General features: G+C 54.6%; 5 protein-coding genes across 5 annotated transcripts; 1 reads left to right on the forward strand and 4 right to left on the reverse strand.

The window, feature by feature from the left end:
- Positions 1-2,404: 2,404 nt before the first annotated feature.
- On the reverse strand, positions 2,405-4,183 carry EV422DRAFT_252756 (uncharacterized protein). Its single transcript, XM_053065744.1, has 5 exons — positions 3,999-4,183; positions 3,884-3,925; positions 3,494-3,764; positions 2,617-3,165; positions 2,405-2,481 (listed from the first exon to the last, which is right to left on the reverse strand). The coding sequence occupies exons 1-5, from the start codon at positions 4,083-4,085 to the stop codon at positions 2,414-2,416; spliced, it is 1,017 nt and encodes a 338-aa protein (XP_052928970.1). The 5' UTR covers positions 4,086-4,183; the 3' UTR covers positions 2,405-2,413.
- An 823-nt stretch (positions 4,184-5,006) lies between these two features.
- On the reverse strand, positions 5,007-6,280 carry EV422DRAFT_518165 (mitochondrial import protein Pam17-domain-containing protein). The gene is made up of 2 exons (XM_053069512.1): positions 5,665-6,280; positions 5,007-5,422 (listed from the first exon to the last, which is right to left on the reverse strand). The coding sequence occupies exons 1-2, from the start codon at positions 6,174-6,176 to the stop codon at positions 5,182-5,184; spliced, it is 753 nt and encodes a 250-aa protein (XP_052928971.1). The 5' UTR covers positions 6,177-6,280; the 3' UTR covers positions 5,007-5,181.
- Positions 6,281-6,405: 125 nt separating this feature from the next.
- On the forward strand, positions 6,406-7,845 carry EV422DRAFT_518167 (NADP-dependent oxidoreductase domain-containing protein). Its single transcript, XM_053069513.1, has 4 exons — positions 6,406-6,844; positions 6,927-7,004; positions 7,072-7,298; positions 7,379-7,845. The coding sequence occupies exons 1-4, from the start codon at positions 6,715-6,717 to the stop codon at positions 7,832-7,834; spliced, it is 891 nt and encodes a 296-aa protein (XP_052928972.1). The 5' UTR covers positions 6,406-6,714; the 3' UTR covers positions 7,835-7,845.
- A 494-nt stretch (positions 7,846-8,339) lies between these two features.
- Positions 8,340-10,734, reverse strand: EV422DRAFT_253008 (uncharacterized protein). Its single transcript, XM_053065746.1, has 4 exons — positions 10,063-10,734; positions 9,809-9,953; positions 8,499-9,745; positions 8,340-8,409 (listed from the first exon to the last, which is right to left on the reverse strand). The coding sequence occupies exons 1-3, from the start codon at positions 10,407-10,409 to the stop codon at positions 8,633-8,635; spliced, it is 1,605 nt and encodes a 534-aa protein (XP_052928973.1). The 5' UTR covers positions 10,410-10,734; the 3' UTR covers positions 8,340-8,409; positions 8,499-8,632.
- Positions 10,735-11,424: 690 nt separating this feature from the next.
- EV422DRAFT_252898 (uncharacterized protein) lies at positions 11,425-13,071 on the reverse strand. Its single transcript, XM_053065745.1, has 3 exons — positions 12,680-13,071; positions 12,567-12,611; positions 11,425-12,265 (listed from the first exon to the last, which is right to left on the reverse strand). Exons 1-3 carry the CDS (start codon positions 12,825-12,827, stop codon positions 11,502-11,504), a joined length of 957 nt encoding a protein of 318 aa, XP_052928974.1. The 5' UTR covers positions 12,828-13,071; the 3' UTR covers positions 11,425-11,501.
- Positions 13,072-13,177: the final 106 nt, after the last annotated feature.

Genomic DNA, 13,177 nt, shown 5'->3' on the forward strand with positions numbered 1-13,177 from the left:
ACGGAAAGCGAAACAAAGACTGGCTATGGTTAACCATCCGCTTTCCATCTTTCGTAAAAAGAACCAGCTCAATGAAGATACGTCCGGTTGCAGCCCCGAAGGGCGCAGTTGCATGTGGCACCATTTCCTTCAGCAATAATTTACGTTGAGTAAAAATCGTGCTGTACACAATGATGCAGAGGGGGGGGGGTTGTTGTGGGTGAGTGAGATTGAGACGCGTCGACCATGCACTTGTCGAAGGACAGGCCACCTCGAAAGGATGAGGATGGCATAGCGGCCTTTGGAGAAGAGAATGGTCGAACTCGTAAGGCGGAATTGGGGGTCGGCGATCACACCGAAAGGAAAACCAGAGATTCTGTCAGAACTTCTTAGAGATTTAGCTGATCATCGACCGAGGTCTGCTAAGGCGGTATGTGTTCATCCTTCAAAATCGATGGTTTCCTCATGTGGTCTGACGGGTGTGGCGAGAACCGACTTCTGCATCGGCTGGATGGAGCATTTCCAAATCAGGAAGGTGCTGACCGTCCAGCGGATGTCGCGACGAGGGTTTCATTGGGCACCGTCGGCGTGTTGATCAAAGTCGTCATCTTGCATCCTACGAGAACGAGCGAAACGGGGAAAACTGGTAAGCCATGGGCCAATGGAACTTTTCGTTCAGGTGACTCTTGGTGTAAAGAACCCAAAAGAGGTCTCAGACTCGCCTTTACCACCGCATTCTCGGCGCTTCGCCAGCACAAGGTCGTTTGAGGTGTCCTCCCAGATCTGACAACTCAATTCCAACAGCCCGCGATCCGTTTCCGGTTCAACAGAGTGGCAGTCAAAACAGAGCACCATCATCGAGATTCTCCCTCCCACGCCGAATGCGGGCTCCATCTTCCACGCCGGCGCAGTCGTCGACCTCCGAAAGGAGGGAGAGAGCAGAGCGGTCGGATGGGGGATTCGACTGCGCCGAGTCGGCTTACAAGTATTCTCATCAGCAACCTCTCCCCGGTTGTCCTCCGTACTATGAGCGGACGAGCAGAGAGATATCCTGAACCGGGTTGTCTTACCTTACTGTGCGTGGGAAGATGTCGTTCGCGGAGCTTTTGTCGGGAGATGAAGTGGGGAGCAAGGTTGAAATGGAGAGTCCAAGCGATAAAAGAAAAGCAGCAATCAAGTCACGTGAGGACGCGGTGTCGAATTTGGAAGGACTGGGGAGATTTCTCAACCCCGGGGCCCGGGGGACGTTTGAAAGAACTCCCCTCAATCGGCATACCCGGGATGGGTCAACCATCGATGGGCTGCATGTGCAGTAGGGATGAAGTTTGATGCAGTGCCCTAAAGGTTTCGGGGGAAGAAGAAATTAAGTTGGGGAATACGCATTTCACCGTGGGACCGACGACGAAGCCCGGAAACACACTTTGGGGGCAAACCGGGGGCGTTTTTATCCCTCCCTCATTCTTTTTGGTACTTGGGAGAACCCGCGCCCTTTAGGGGATCGGCGCCAGTAGCTCAAACGAATCGGAAGAAACGGGATCTGGGTCAAGTTGGGTTGATTTCGGCGGCCGGAACGAACGAAGTCGTGGGGAATGCGCTCGTGCAAGTTGAGAACGATTTGAAAGGTTGGAAGGCCGTGAAGATGAGGTAAGGCCGGGGACAGTCACTGCTCGCGACGCGAAGCTGAGAACGATCTGAACAAGTTGGCTGGAGGGTGCAGAAGTTGACTGGGGATAGAAAAGCTTGCTGAGACGTAAACTCAGGATCAACAACTCGAGGCCCCTCCAACTGGGGGAGATAACGCGGGAAGGAGGGTTAGGTTATTACCCGGAGGGGTCAATGTGGAGGACGCGAAGGTGAGAGGGCGGGGCGAGGTGGGGTGTCGGAGAGAAGGGAGGTGAGGGCAACCCAAGGGACTTGGACAGATATGCGGACTATAACACAGCACACACTTTAGCCCTGCGGATGGTTCTCCGTCTGGCTGCGTTGGCGGGAGGTTTTGCTTCAACCTAACCTGTGATTCAATGCCCCGAAATTATCGGAAATTACTCAGCACAGACAGCGCAGTTATCGTCCCTTTCAGTCACTGCGTAAATGAACTTTCTGTGTGCTTGAAGTTGGTAGGGGTGTCGGCGGTCAAAGATGCGAGACTGTTCAACGAAGGTTTCACTTTGGCGGGGAAGTGGGATCGCTGCTACTGTAGGTGTGATTCTGGAAGAGCTTTGGGCGAGATCCTACATGCGCACTCCATCCCCCACACCAACCCCTCCCGTGAACGCCGCGCCACACCTAAAATGCAGCCCCTCGGACAACCCCCAAGAACACGGCTCGCACAATGTAGTAAATGCGTGTTCAGTCCATATACATTCAACAGATACGCTTCACAGATGCCTTCACAGAATCAAAGATGCGGTGTATGAGTGGTGCCTACGTCGGTTCACGCAGACTTGTCCTTCTTGGCGATGTACGAGATGAGGTCGACGACGCGCATGGAGTAGCCGAATTCTATAAAAAAAAATCAATCACAGGAGTGTGAGGACCACGCTCGAATGGGAAAGAAAAAGAAAGAGAGACTCCTTCGCCGACACTCGCGGCTAGCTTGGCTCGCTGGGGTCCCACTTCGGTCACGCGCTCACTTACCATTGTCATACCACGACACAAGCTTAACAAAGCTATCATTCAACGCAATCCCAGCCTTGATATCGAAAATCGACGAGTGCGTGTCTCCAATAAAGTCAGACGACACAACCTCATCATCCGTGTAGCCCAAAACACCCTTCAACGGTCCATCCGCGGCCTTCTTAATCGCCTCCACAATCTGCGCATAGCTTGCGGGTTTCTCGAGCTTGACCGTCAGATCCACCACGGAGACGTCGGCGGTAGACACGCGGAACGCCATGCCGGTAATCTTGCCGTTCAACTCGGGGATAACCTTACCGACGGCTTTAGCGGCGCCGGTCGAGGCAGGGATGATGTTTTGGGAGGCGCCACGGCCTGCGCGCCAGTCCTTGCCGGAAGGACCGTCGACGGTCTTTTGGGTGGCGGTGACGGAGTGGACGGTGGACATGAGACCTTCCTTGATGCCAAAGGCTTCGTGGACGACTTTTGCGAGGGGCGCGAGGCAGTTGGTCGTGCAGGAGGCATTGGAGAGGACTTGGATTGAGGGGTCGTACTTGTCTTCGTTGACTCCTATAATTTAAGAGGAAATGAAAATAAAAAAAAGCATGGTCAGCGGCCGAGTCTCGAAACGGCGCCAAATCTCCAATCGATGGAAGGGAAGCGAAGGTTGGATAAGCAAAGCGACGGTTGGATGGTTGGGTGAGCAACGCGAAGGTCGGTTTATGGGTGGATGTTTCAACGATACCCTCCTCGCTCCGCACGCGACGAGGAGGTTGGGCTGAGTGGATGAGGTAAATCTTGCACCTTTGGCGCAAGTGTGGTGCTCGCTTTGCTCGCAAAAGATATGACGCTCGCTGAGGTCCCCCAAGTGCGCGTTCGCTCTGGTCGTAATACATACCCATGACAAACATCGGGGCATCAGCAGACGGAGCAGAAATAATGACCTTCTTGGCACCACCCTTGATGTGGAGTTGAGCCTTCTCCTTTGTGGTAAAGACACCCGTCGATTCGACAATGTACTCCGCGCCATCCTTTCCCCAAGGGATGTTTGCCGGGTCACGTTCAGCGTGAACGTTGACTGGCTTTCCATTGACGATAAGCTTTCCATCCTTGGCCTCAGCGGTTCCCTTGAAGCGACCGTGGGTGGAGTCGTATTTCAGGAGGTAGACCTAAGAATAACAACGGGGGGTGGGGGTGGAGTGACAATTAGGAGTGAGATGGGGTGGTCCGTCGGATTCAGATCTACAGTAGTTCACAGGAAGCAGAAGGCTCGAACGTATTTACATACCATGTACTCGACATCGCAGAAGGGGTCGTTGATGGAAACAACCTGAGAGTTGGAAATAGAGAAGTGAGAATGCCAGTCGGATGAAACCGAGTGCAGATCAACTCGGGGAACTCACGTCGACACCGTCCTTCTCGATGGAAGCGCGAAAGACGAGACGGCCGATACGACCAAAGCCGTTGATTCCAACTTTGACGGAGGACATGTTTGTGTGTGTGTGTGTGTGTGTGTGTGTCTGTGTGTGTGTGTGTGTGTGTGCGGTTGAGAGCAGCGGGATGAGGTGCGAAGTGGGGAAGAGGATGAGGGGGTAGTTCAGTTGGCTTTATGTGGTTTTCAGTTGTTCTTTTGAGAAGCGCCCGAGTCCGAGTCTCTCCGGAGAGGGTGATAGTCATCCTCCCGTCATGCCGCCCGTTCTTCCCGTACGTAGGAACCGCACGCGTCTCCAAGAGGGGCTCTGTCTTGATGGGAGGGTGATTGCATCGATCCCCGTTGTGATGATTAGCGACGACTGTGAAGTAAAGAAGACGTTCGAATCCACCATCGATCTGAGGAGGGAGTATATATACGTAGGAAGTTAGGGTTACGGGCCGGATGGGAGTCAGGATGGGAGTGGGAATGGAACGGCGTGGAACTCATAATAAGAGACTTCTTCCCTCTCATCGGGCACTCTCGGAAGAAGATTCCGCTTCTTCCCGTCACTCGATGGAATTCCCACGTTTGGCCATCAGCGCCCACATCCGACGCACGGCCGAGTCACCGTAACTTCCCTCTGCTGCCACACAGGGAACACCACCTCCCTTATGAAGCACCTCCTCCTCCTCCTCCGTCGCTAGAGCCACTGTAGCGAGATGTCAGTAACTGAAGGGCGTGATTTTGGATGTTAAATTACTCCGACTGACTATCCCCTCTGGAAGAGCAAAAGCTCAAGCTTGAAGCACGACGAGGTGCATCCCACCAGGGGTTGTTTTCTCGACGGTCTTGACTAATGTCACCGAAGAACCAAAGTATCTGTCTTTGGAAGCGAAGGGTATCGCGCTCCTCGTTCAATACTACAGCATGCAAAGCAGGGACCTTTGGCTGCCGGTAGCCAAAAACATGCCGCTACGGTGTGAGCGGGTGGTTGACAAAAATTCCGGTTTTGGTACAGATGGATTGATAGATGCACACTTCGTATATATACACCATACCAGCATACCGCCAGCATACTATGCACTCGTGGTTGCGCCCCTTAAACATCCTCATCGATCGCCTCCCATCCAGCCATACACCTCATCCCTCCGCTCCTCACCCACCACCCTCCCTCAGGTATCCCAATGCTGGGGCTGATGGCCCAACCTCCTCTGCCGTCCCGCGGTAAACGTCTTCTGCCGCCTCAGCCACTCTTTGTAATCCTTCACGCTGAAGATCTTTTCGCCGTAGTAGTCCGGCATGCCACCCTGTCCACCGGGCACGGGCACCACTGCTGCGATCTCTTTCGGCCGGTGGCGTTGGATTCGACGGAAGAACTCTTTGTCGCGGGAGTCGAGGGAGCGGAGGATTTGTCTAGGGAAGAGTGAAGATGTAAAATTGAGTTGCCCAAGATATTTCCACGGATCCCTGAGGTTCGACAGATAGGGCCCATCATATCCTTGCTTTTCTGGACCGCCGGAGGCTGTCAAAGAACACGCCTTCCTTGTCTCGCATCACCCGCATCCCCGCTGCCTCTGGCCTCCTCCTTCGCCCACCTCGATCGCCGTCTCCCTTACACTCACGAACTCTTCCCCTCGCTCTGTCCCCAAACTAACCTGCTCTTACTCATCCTCCAAGCCGCGCTCCCGACCGAAATTCCCGCAATCGTCATCACAGCACCAATCGCAATTGTCCCGAGCACATAGACATACGTCGGGTCCGGGATCCCCAAAATCTGCTGCGTGGGGTCGAAATCCGCCACAGCGGCGAAATAATAGCCCCCGCCAACAAAACCGAGCGTGCCGCCGAGGATGGCGCCGGCGCGCTCCCAGTTTTTGCGTGATTTGCGGAAGGCAAAGTATTGTGTCCAGGTTATCTGCGAGAGGGGTTCGGCGGTGGTGTTGGAGGCGGTGGTAGTGTTGGGACGGTGGATGGGTTGTGAGGGAGATGGGGTTGTGGTGGTCGCTCGTGATAAGGACGTTGTGGAGAAGGGGGTGCAAGGACGAAGCAGAGTGCGGGATGGTGTGAGGAATGTGGATGTGGGGGCTGCGAGTGCCATGAAGCTACGTCGCGATGCGGACGACACCTGAGCCGTGCGTGCGGCGACGGCCAGTTGCAGACCGAGCATCGTGTTCGGGGTTGTGGAGTGGTTTTTGGATATGTCCTCTTCCGAGTGTTCTGTTCGTTGTCGTTGTCGTCGTCGTCTACGAGCCAGCGACGGGGAATGTCAAAAGGCGGGCGAGAGGAAAGGGAGCAGGAAAGGGAGAGGCTGGCGAGAGGGGCAACTTGACGAGTCACGTGATGTTCCCCGTTATAATGCTATCCCCCCTCAGACCCGTGCTCCCGACCTGCCTTCAATCCCAGCCAAGATCATAACGGCCCCACAGCACAGCTGGAAGCACAGGAAGTATGCACTTCCCAACAACAACCCTCCGCAACGGCATCCAAATGCCCCTCCTCGGGCTAGGCACCTACCGCCTCACCGACGCCGCCTGCACCAGTGCCGTCCAGGACGCCGTCAAGCTCGGGTACAGGCTTATTGACACGGCAGCTGTTTACAGGGTATGTATATGCATAGCGGGAGAGGAGGCGTAGGGACGGACGTAGGGATGGTCGGGCAGAGGGCAGTCGCGATATCCCGCATTGACTGAAGATTGGACACAATTATGACCTTATTTCTTTTCACTCACCCGCGTTCAACCAGCAAGAATGAAGAGGCGATAGGCAGAGCCGTTGAAACGTTACTGAAGGACGGAATAGTGACGAGGGAGGAACTATTTATCACTACCAAAATCGGTAGGTAAGAGGACTCAAAAGAAATATATCGCTACTCCGATTCCACTTAACAGCTGACTTTTACGTCTTCTTGTGTGAACAGCACCGAGAGATCAGGGCTATGATAAAGCCTATGCCGCCGCACACGCTTGTCTGCAGCGATTGGGGCCTGCCATTGGATGTAAGTGGGCCAGCGTCCCAGAGATCCAACCTTTATTCACCCTTCGTACTAATCCCCTCGCGAACAGACATAGACCTCCTCCTAATCCACTGGCCCGGCACTCAAGGCCGCAAAGTGCACGACGAACGCAACGCGACGAACCGACAGGGATCATGGCGTGCCCTGCAGCACTTCTACAAAGAGGGACACGTGAAGACTATCGGTGTTAGTAATTTCACGGTGGGGCATTTAGCGGAGTTGGTGGCGGTAAAGGAGGGTGAGGAAGAGCAGGTGGAACTGCCGCATGTGAATCAGGTATGTGCTCCGCGTGCGCGAGTGAACACCCACCTCTTTCATGCCAGAAATGACAATGCTCACATCGTATCTCGCTACAGTTTGAACTACACCCACTCATCTACCCTTTCCAACGCCCCCTCCTCGACTTCTGCGCCGCCAACGACATCTTTGTGCAAGCCTATTCTAGTCTGGGTGAAGGCAACCTCATCCCTCGCCCACCTCCACAATCCCTTGACACATCACCTACAATAACAACAACAATCCCAGAAACCCCAACACCGGCATCAACGGCCTCAATAACCCACGTACACACCCTCCTCACCACCCTCGCCCACAATCACACACTCTCACCAACACCCGCCCAAATCCTCCTTGCGTGGGCCCTGGCCCACTCATGGGGCGTGATACCGAAATCGACGTCATTGGCACGCATGCGTGAGAATCTGGGGGCTGTGGATGTTGCGTTGAGTGGGGAGGATGTGCGGGCATTGGATGGGGTTGTGGGGGAGGAGGGGGTGGTGAAGTTTTGTTGGGATCCTACGAGGATTAGGTAGTGTATGTAGCGGCGTATGAGGGGAGGTGACGATGTAGTGCAATGAAATGAGAACGTGCGATTAGATGGACAGAACGGTCTCGCTTGAGCGACGGTGAAGAAATTTGAGTGTTGTGGTTACGCCGATAGTACAACACTCAGCTTTTTCGGGTATGTCCGTGCGACGAGAATAAGTCTCTGCTGTCTCAACTTGGATTCAAGCCTCCTATTTGTCCCAAGACAGCGGGCCATCATACGTGTCTGTCCGGGATACCGAGGCGAGATTCGACGTACAAACCGCACTATTTTCAACGCGTCGGACATCTTCACTGCTGATCAGATAAGCCGACTCCGATAACAGCTCCTCCGCCTACATCACTTGTTCCGGACGCTTTGGCCATTATAGGTTTCCAGATTGCACGACAATGTCCTCATCCTCTTCCGTGAACCATGGAATGCAGTGCCAACCGAGGAATGTCCCTAGAGAGCCTTTTCCAACCGGTAATCTGTGGGCCAAACGCGTTGTCAGCAACAACACGGAATCCGATTCCTGTCGTTTTTCAAGCCGGTGGATGGCTTCTGACCCCTTGCTGCCTCCTTGGATGCAATGACTTTATTAATTCTCTCTCCCTCCTTTCACTTGTGCGCCGGATTTCGTAGTGAATGCGCGTTCATGTGTCTCTTACTTTTTTCCAAGTGGAACGGTGGTGCTGTTCGAGAGAGAGAAGGGCACACAGCCGCTGCGGTATACACATCTGAAAACGGGCCTTATGAAGTCAAGAAGCACAAGTCGATTTATTGGGATTTCCCCTCACGGCCATCACCCCCCCGCCAACATCCTCCTATAACAATCCACCAAATCCCCGACCGCCATATCCACAGCAAAGCACCTCACCGCCAACTTCCTCGCCACCCTCCTCGCATCCGGATCCTCCAAACACCTCCAAATCTTCGCCACATAGTCCTCGGCATCAAATTGATCAAACATCCACTCGTCAACAACCTTGTACACCGTCTTGAACGCGCCTTCACGGACCACCACCGTCGGCGTGCCGCACGCGAGGGACTCCGCAACCGTGAACCCGAACGTCTCGGAGGCCGAGGCTGAGACGAAGATGTCGGCGTAGGCGTAGTATTTGGCGACTTCTTGTTCGCGGTAGACCATGCCGGTAAAGATAATGCGGTAGGAGGAGAGTTCCTGGGCGATGGTGGTGGGTTGGATGAGGCTGCTGTAGGAGGCGGTGGAGGTGAGTGGCGCGGCAGTGGGTTTGAGTTTGGTTTGGTGGGAGTAGACACGCTCGGGCCCTACGATGGTCGCGGCCAGGGCTTCCAGATGGAGACGGGAAGGGCCGTCGCCGACGATGACGAGGGCTGCGGTGGCGAGACGCGGGTGTTTCATCGCGTTGATGAGGAACTCGACGTTTTTCTCGGGGGCAAGGCGGCCGATGTAGACGAGGGTGGGTCCGTCCGAGTCGGCCGTTGGGTTGATATCTCCCACCTTCTTCTCGTCTTCCGCCGCAGCGTCAGATGGGTGTTCCTCGTACTTTGGCAACGCGTCAACCATAGCCTTACTCTGCCTCCTACTCTCCGCCTTCCTTTTGGCCGTCATCGCCAGCTTCGCCATTGCAACCGATGTGGTCGCGCTCGCCGCCAGTAAATCATCCATACTGCCTTGATCCTCTTGCCGCGGCACAAACACGGTCGTATCCAGCCCGCTCTTCATGAAATGGATTCGTTTGGCGTACTTGTACACGACGCTGTCGGCGACTTTCGATGGGATGCCCACTACATCGGCGAAGATTACTAAGGGGATGAAGTAGAGCACGACATAGATGACGTGGATGAAGTCGCCGAGGAGCTTGTGGACGAGGGTTTTGTTGTAGAAGTAAGCTACTTTGTAGTACTCCATTAGGACGTGGTAGGAGACGTAGACCTGGAAAACGTTGCTGAGACCTAAAACTAGGCGTATAAATGTATTCTCAGAAGTCTTCCGTACCTTTACGCCTCGGATCTTGAACAACGGGATCAGAGGCACGAAGGCAAGACACAACGGCGAGACGATATGCACGATATCATACGGCACCGTGCTCCATGGATTGATGAGCAGCCATACCAGCGACAGCGGCGGGCACAGAAACATCCTGGCATCAGAAAAAAAACAATCACAAGATCAGTCCACATGTCCCTCCCCATATCATGCTCTCACAACCCCATCACAAACACCTCCAAACCACACCAAACGTTTCTCACCTCTGCTCCAAATAAAACAAATTCGGCACACTCGGCACAACAATATCGCAATACGTTCCCCTCACCGACGCGATCTTAACATCGTGCCCAGCATCTCTGTACCCCTTGATCAGGTTCTTGAACCGGTTCGCGATGCCGGAGACTGTGGGCGGGAGGTATTCCGTCGCGACGAGGATGCGGAGGGGGCGGTCTGTTTGGGCGAGGATTGGGGTGGATTCCGTGGATTTTTGGACTGGTTCTGTGGGGTGAGATGCTTTGCTCATGATGGCGATGGTTTGGTGTTGAAGATAGGACAGTGAGGCCGGCGAGCCCGCACACCGGCATCCGCAGCTTATATACTCTCCCATTCGCTACATCTAGCAGCGTTCCCGAACGGTTGCACACAAACCCCATTGCTGCCAAAGGATTCTGTGAAATCTCCTCCATCTTCGAAATCACCAGAAACGGTTTGAAAGACGCCCAAAAGGTAATCGGAAATCAAAACAACATCGTGGCGGCCCAAAAAGAACCTTCACGTGCAGTCCTCAAGTGTCGTCGGATGGCATTGTTACCTCGACTCAAAGCGACTTCCCTATAAAGCAAGTGTATACAGCGGTGACCAGGGAAGTGTACGCCCCTACAACGACGCGTGCCGGGTGTCAAAGGATTCACTTTTGTTATTGTCCTCCCTTCTCTGGTCCCAGATAGTGCCGCTACGACGCTAACATGTGTAGAATGCGTTTCTTTGCGTCCAACTGCGAAGCAACAACTAAACACGGGCACACCTTCCCACACGGCCTTCCTACGTCCACGTGCTGCAAAAGAGCCACAGAAATCTGTCACAGCAAGGCATACGGGCGAACCCCTCTCCCCTCGTTCCATTGCCGAGCACGTTTTCACAGGTTGTCGGGATTCGCCGCACGGATCTCGACAGCGTGAAGCTGACTCCTGTCAAAATTCTGCAGAAAGTTATTTCGCGCGGAAGGCTGTTTATTCTCGCACGGAAGGCCATTACTCGATGCGGAAGGCTGTTTATTCGTCTACGGAACCCACCATAACCTTAACCCTAAGTTATTTTGCGTGGAAGGCTGTTTATTCGCGCACAGAAGGCTATTATTACTCGATGCGGAAGGCTGTTATTCGCGCGCGGCCTGTTTTACCCCTTCCTCTCTCCTCTCACCCCGTCCTTTCCACGCTCGATAAGTTTAAATCTCTGCCTGAAGTCGCCGTCGGACTTTCCCCAAGGGTACAAGATACACGAGAACGAATGGAAAATGTGGTTGGGCGGTGCGAATATCATATGTAAATGGTGACATTACGGCGCGATCATTGAATCAGAGGGTACCAAAAAGCGGTAGAACGTGTAGGGTGGAGGGAAGGGGAACGATATACAGCGTCGTCGTGATGTGATACATACAATGCCTCCCTCAATAAAGGCCCCACAACATCTCTCATCCCCCTCACTCGGCCACCAAATCCCCCCACCGATTCCTCTTAACCCGTCCACTCCCCACCACCTCCTCCAGCTCCTCCCTCGTCCTCGGTATATTCGCCATGCCCGCGGGCGTGGCAGCCACGGTGTCGCCATAGGGCCCGAGCATGCCGCGTCCGCCGACCGGCTGGATGGCGGGCGTGTCCAGGTCGCCGTAGGGTGTGCGGCGGAGGTGGCCTAGGCGTTCTTTTTCGAGGAGGTCGGCGTGGGTGCGGGGGATGGATGTGGGTGCGGGGGTGGTGGTTGTTGGGGCGGGGCTGGGGAATGGGTCGGTGGGGGCGTCGGTGGGGGCGTCGGTGGGGGAGGAGCGGGAGGGATTCCGTAGACGGTCCCAGGCGGATTGACTACCGGTGCCTTGGCGGCGGATCGCTTCCCATGAGGTCGATGAGGTGTTGATGCCCTCCCCGTTGTCGTCGTCTACTACCATGTCCGATGATGTCGATGCGGGAGCCGCAACGGGCGACATATCGGACGACATGACGGCGCCTTCCAGGCCGTAATCATGCTTCTCTCCCGTGCCATCGCCGCCACGGGACGGGATGCTCAACCCTTTACCTTGAGCGTTTTGCTCGAGCAGGCGACGGAGCTGGGAGTCCGAGGGCAGTTCGTTGGCGAGGACTGTGCGTGCTTGACCTTCACCTAGTTTGCGGCCGACAATTTCGCCGGTCAATGTTGTGGCGGCGAGGAGACTGATTCCGGGCATCGAGTTCCAGCGTACTTTGCGGTAGCGTACTGGAGACAGGGTATGGAGAGGTCGATCAGTGTTTATGTAATGGGACCATGAAATCCACCATATCCTGCTTCGCTTCGATCGCCACGAGGTTGGGTGGTGCATGGATTCGACATCCTCGCTCCCCTCAAAGCTGCAGTCGAGCCAGAAATCGTTACTACTCGCCAAGGAGAACGACTGCTCGCGGGCCTCCCTGACGCCCGAACGCGGAACACCCGAGGCCTGCCAACGCTCGTTCCTTCGCCGTTCACCCACCCAAGAACCCAACGCTAGCTATCCCCTGCACACATATATGATGCTCACCTATAGAAAACCCCGCAGCAACCCCCGCACTGATCCCCAACAAATCTATCAGAATTCCAAAACAATTCAGTATTGCACACTCCCCTTCTCCCCAAACTTCACCCACAACTCACAATTCCAAACAAACCCCCCATTAGCATGATCAATAACCCGCTTCTCCTCCAGCGTCGGTGTGTAGTAGTTTGCAGTGACGGTGCCGGGCTGGGTCGGGCCTCTTGTTGATGGCTGCGGTGAGGAGGAGGAGTCGAGGGAGGAGATCATCTTGAGTGGTGTGAAGAGGATTTCTGGGGCTTTTTTGGGAGTGATGAGGTGGGTGTGGGATAGATTCCTTGTTGCTGGGTGCTGCTAAGGTGTAGAGCGGTGCTATCGTGTTGTGATGTATGTACTGTGTCTTTTTTGCTTGTGATCTGGGGTGAGCGGACGATGTCTCTCCAATGTCCAACTTTTCCGAAAGCCTCAGTTCCCTCACGGGAGGTGACGTCGATTTCACGCGTGGTTTGAAGTTTATGGACGTTCGCTCGCAGACAGCAACTAGAGCACCTAGGCAGTTCACACACACCCACATACGAGATGAAAATATGTACACGATGTTGTATGTATGTACATGGATT

The sequence above is a fragment of the Fimicolochytrium jonesii genome (assembly GCF_025526975.1).
Source record: "Fimicolochytrium jonesii strain JEL569 chromosome Unknown EV422scaffold_3, whole genome shotgun sequence".
NCBI classification, from domain to species: domain Eukaryota; kingdom Fungi; phylum Chytridiomycota; class Chytridiomycetes; order Spizellomycetales; family Powellomycetaceae; genus Fimicolochytrium; species Fimicolochytrium jonesii.

Excerpts from the sequence above, each read along its gene's own strand:
- EV422DRAFT_252756 (XM_053065744.1), bottom strand. The coding sequence starts at position 4,085 with ATGTCCTCCGTCAAAGTTGGAATCAACGGCTTTGGTCGTATCGGCCGT. Across the intron at positions 3,926-3,998 it reads TCGAGAAGGACGGTGTCGAC|GTTGTTTCCATCAACGACCC; the intron begins GTGAGTTCCCCG and ends TCCAACTCTCAG. Across the intron at positions 2,482-2,616 it reads TGTGTCGTGGTATGACAATG|AATTCGGCTACTCCATGCGC; the intron begins GTAAGTGAGCGC and ends TTTTTTTTATAG.
- EV422DRAFT_518167 (XM_053069513.1), top strand. The coding sequence starts at position 6,715 with ATGACCTTATTTCTTTTCACTCACCCGCGTTCAACCAGCAAGAATGAA. Across the intron at positions 6,845-6,926 it reads ATTTATCACTACCAAAATCG|CACCGAGAGATCAGGGCTAT; the intron begins GTAGGTAAGAGG and ends TTGTGTGAACAG. Across the intron at positions 7,005-7,071 it reads ATTGGGGCCTGCCATTGGAT|ACATAGACCTCCTCCTAATC; the intron begins GTAAGTGGGCCA and ends CCTCGCGAACAG.
- EV422DRAFT_252898 (XM_053065745.1), bottom strand. The coding sequence starts at position 12,827 with ATGATCTCCTCCCTCGACTCCTCCTCCTCACCGCAGCCATCAACAAGA. Across the intron at positions 12,612-12,679 it reads TGGGGGGTTTGTTTGGAATT|ATTTGTTGGGGATCAGTGCG; the intron begins GTGAGTTGTGGG and ends GAATTCTGATAG. Across the intron at positions 12,266-12,566 it reads TGCTGCGGGGTTTTCTATAG|TACGCTACCGCAAAGTACGC; the intron begins GTGAGCATCATA and ends CCCTGTCTCCAG.
- EV422DRAFT_518165 (XM_053069512.1), bottom strand. The coding sequence starts at position 6,176 with ATGCTCGGTCTGCAACTGGCCGTCGCCGCACGCACGGCTCAGGTGTCG. Across the intron at positions 5,423-5,664 it reads TGGAGGATGAGTAAGAGCAG|ACAAATCCTCCGCTCCCTCG; the intron begins GTTAGTTTGGGG and ends ACTCTTCCCTAG.
- EV422DRAFT_253008 (XM_053065746.1), bottom strand. The coding sequence starts at position 10,409 with ATGGGAGAGTATATAAGCTGCGGATGCCGGTGTGCGGGCTCGCCGGCC. Across the intron at positions 9,954-10,062 it reads TTGTTTTATTTGGAGCAGAG|GATGTTTCTGTGCCCGCCGC; the intron begins GTGAGAAACGTT and ends TTCTGATGCCAG. Across the intron at positions 9,746-9,808 it reads TCAAGATCCGAGGCGTAAAG|GTCTACGTCTCCTACCACGT; the intron begins GTACGGAAGACT and ends AACGTTTTCCAG.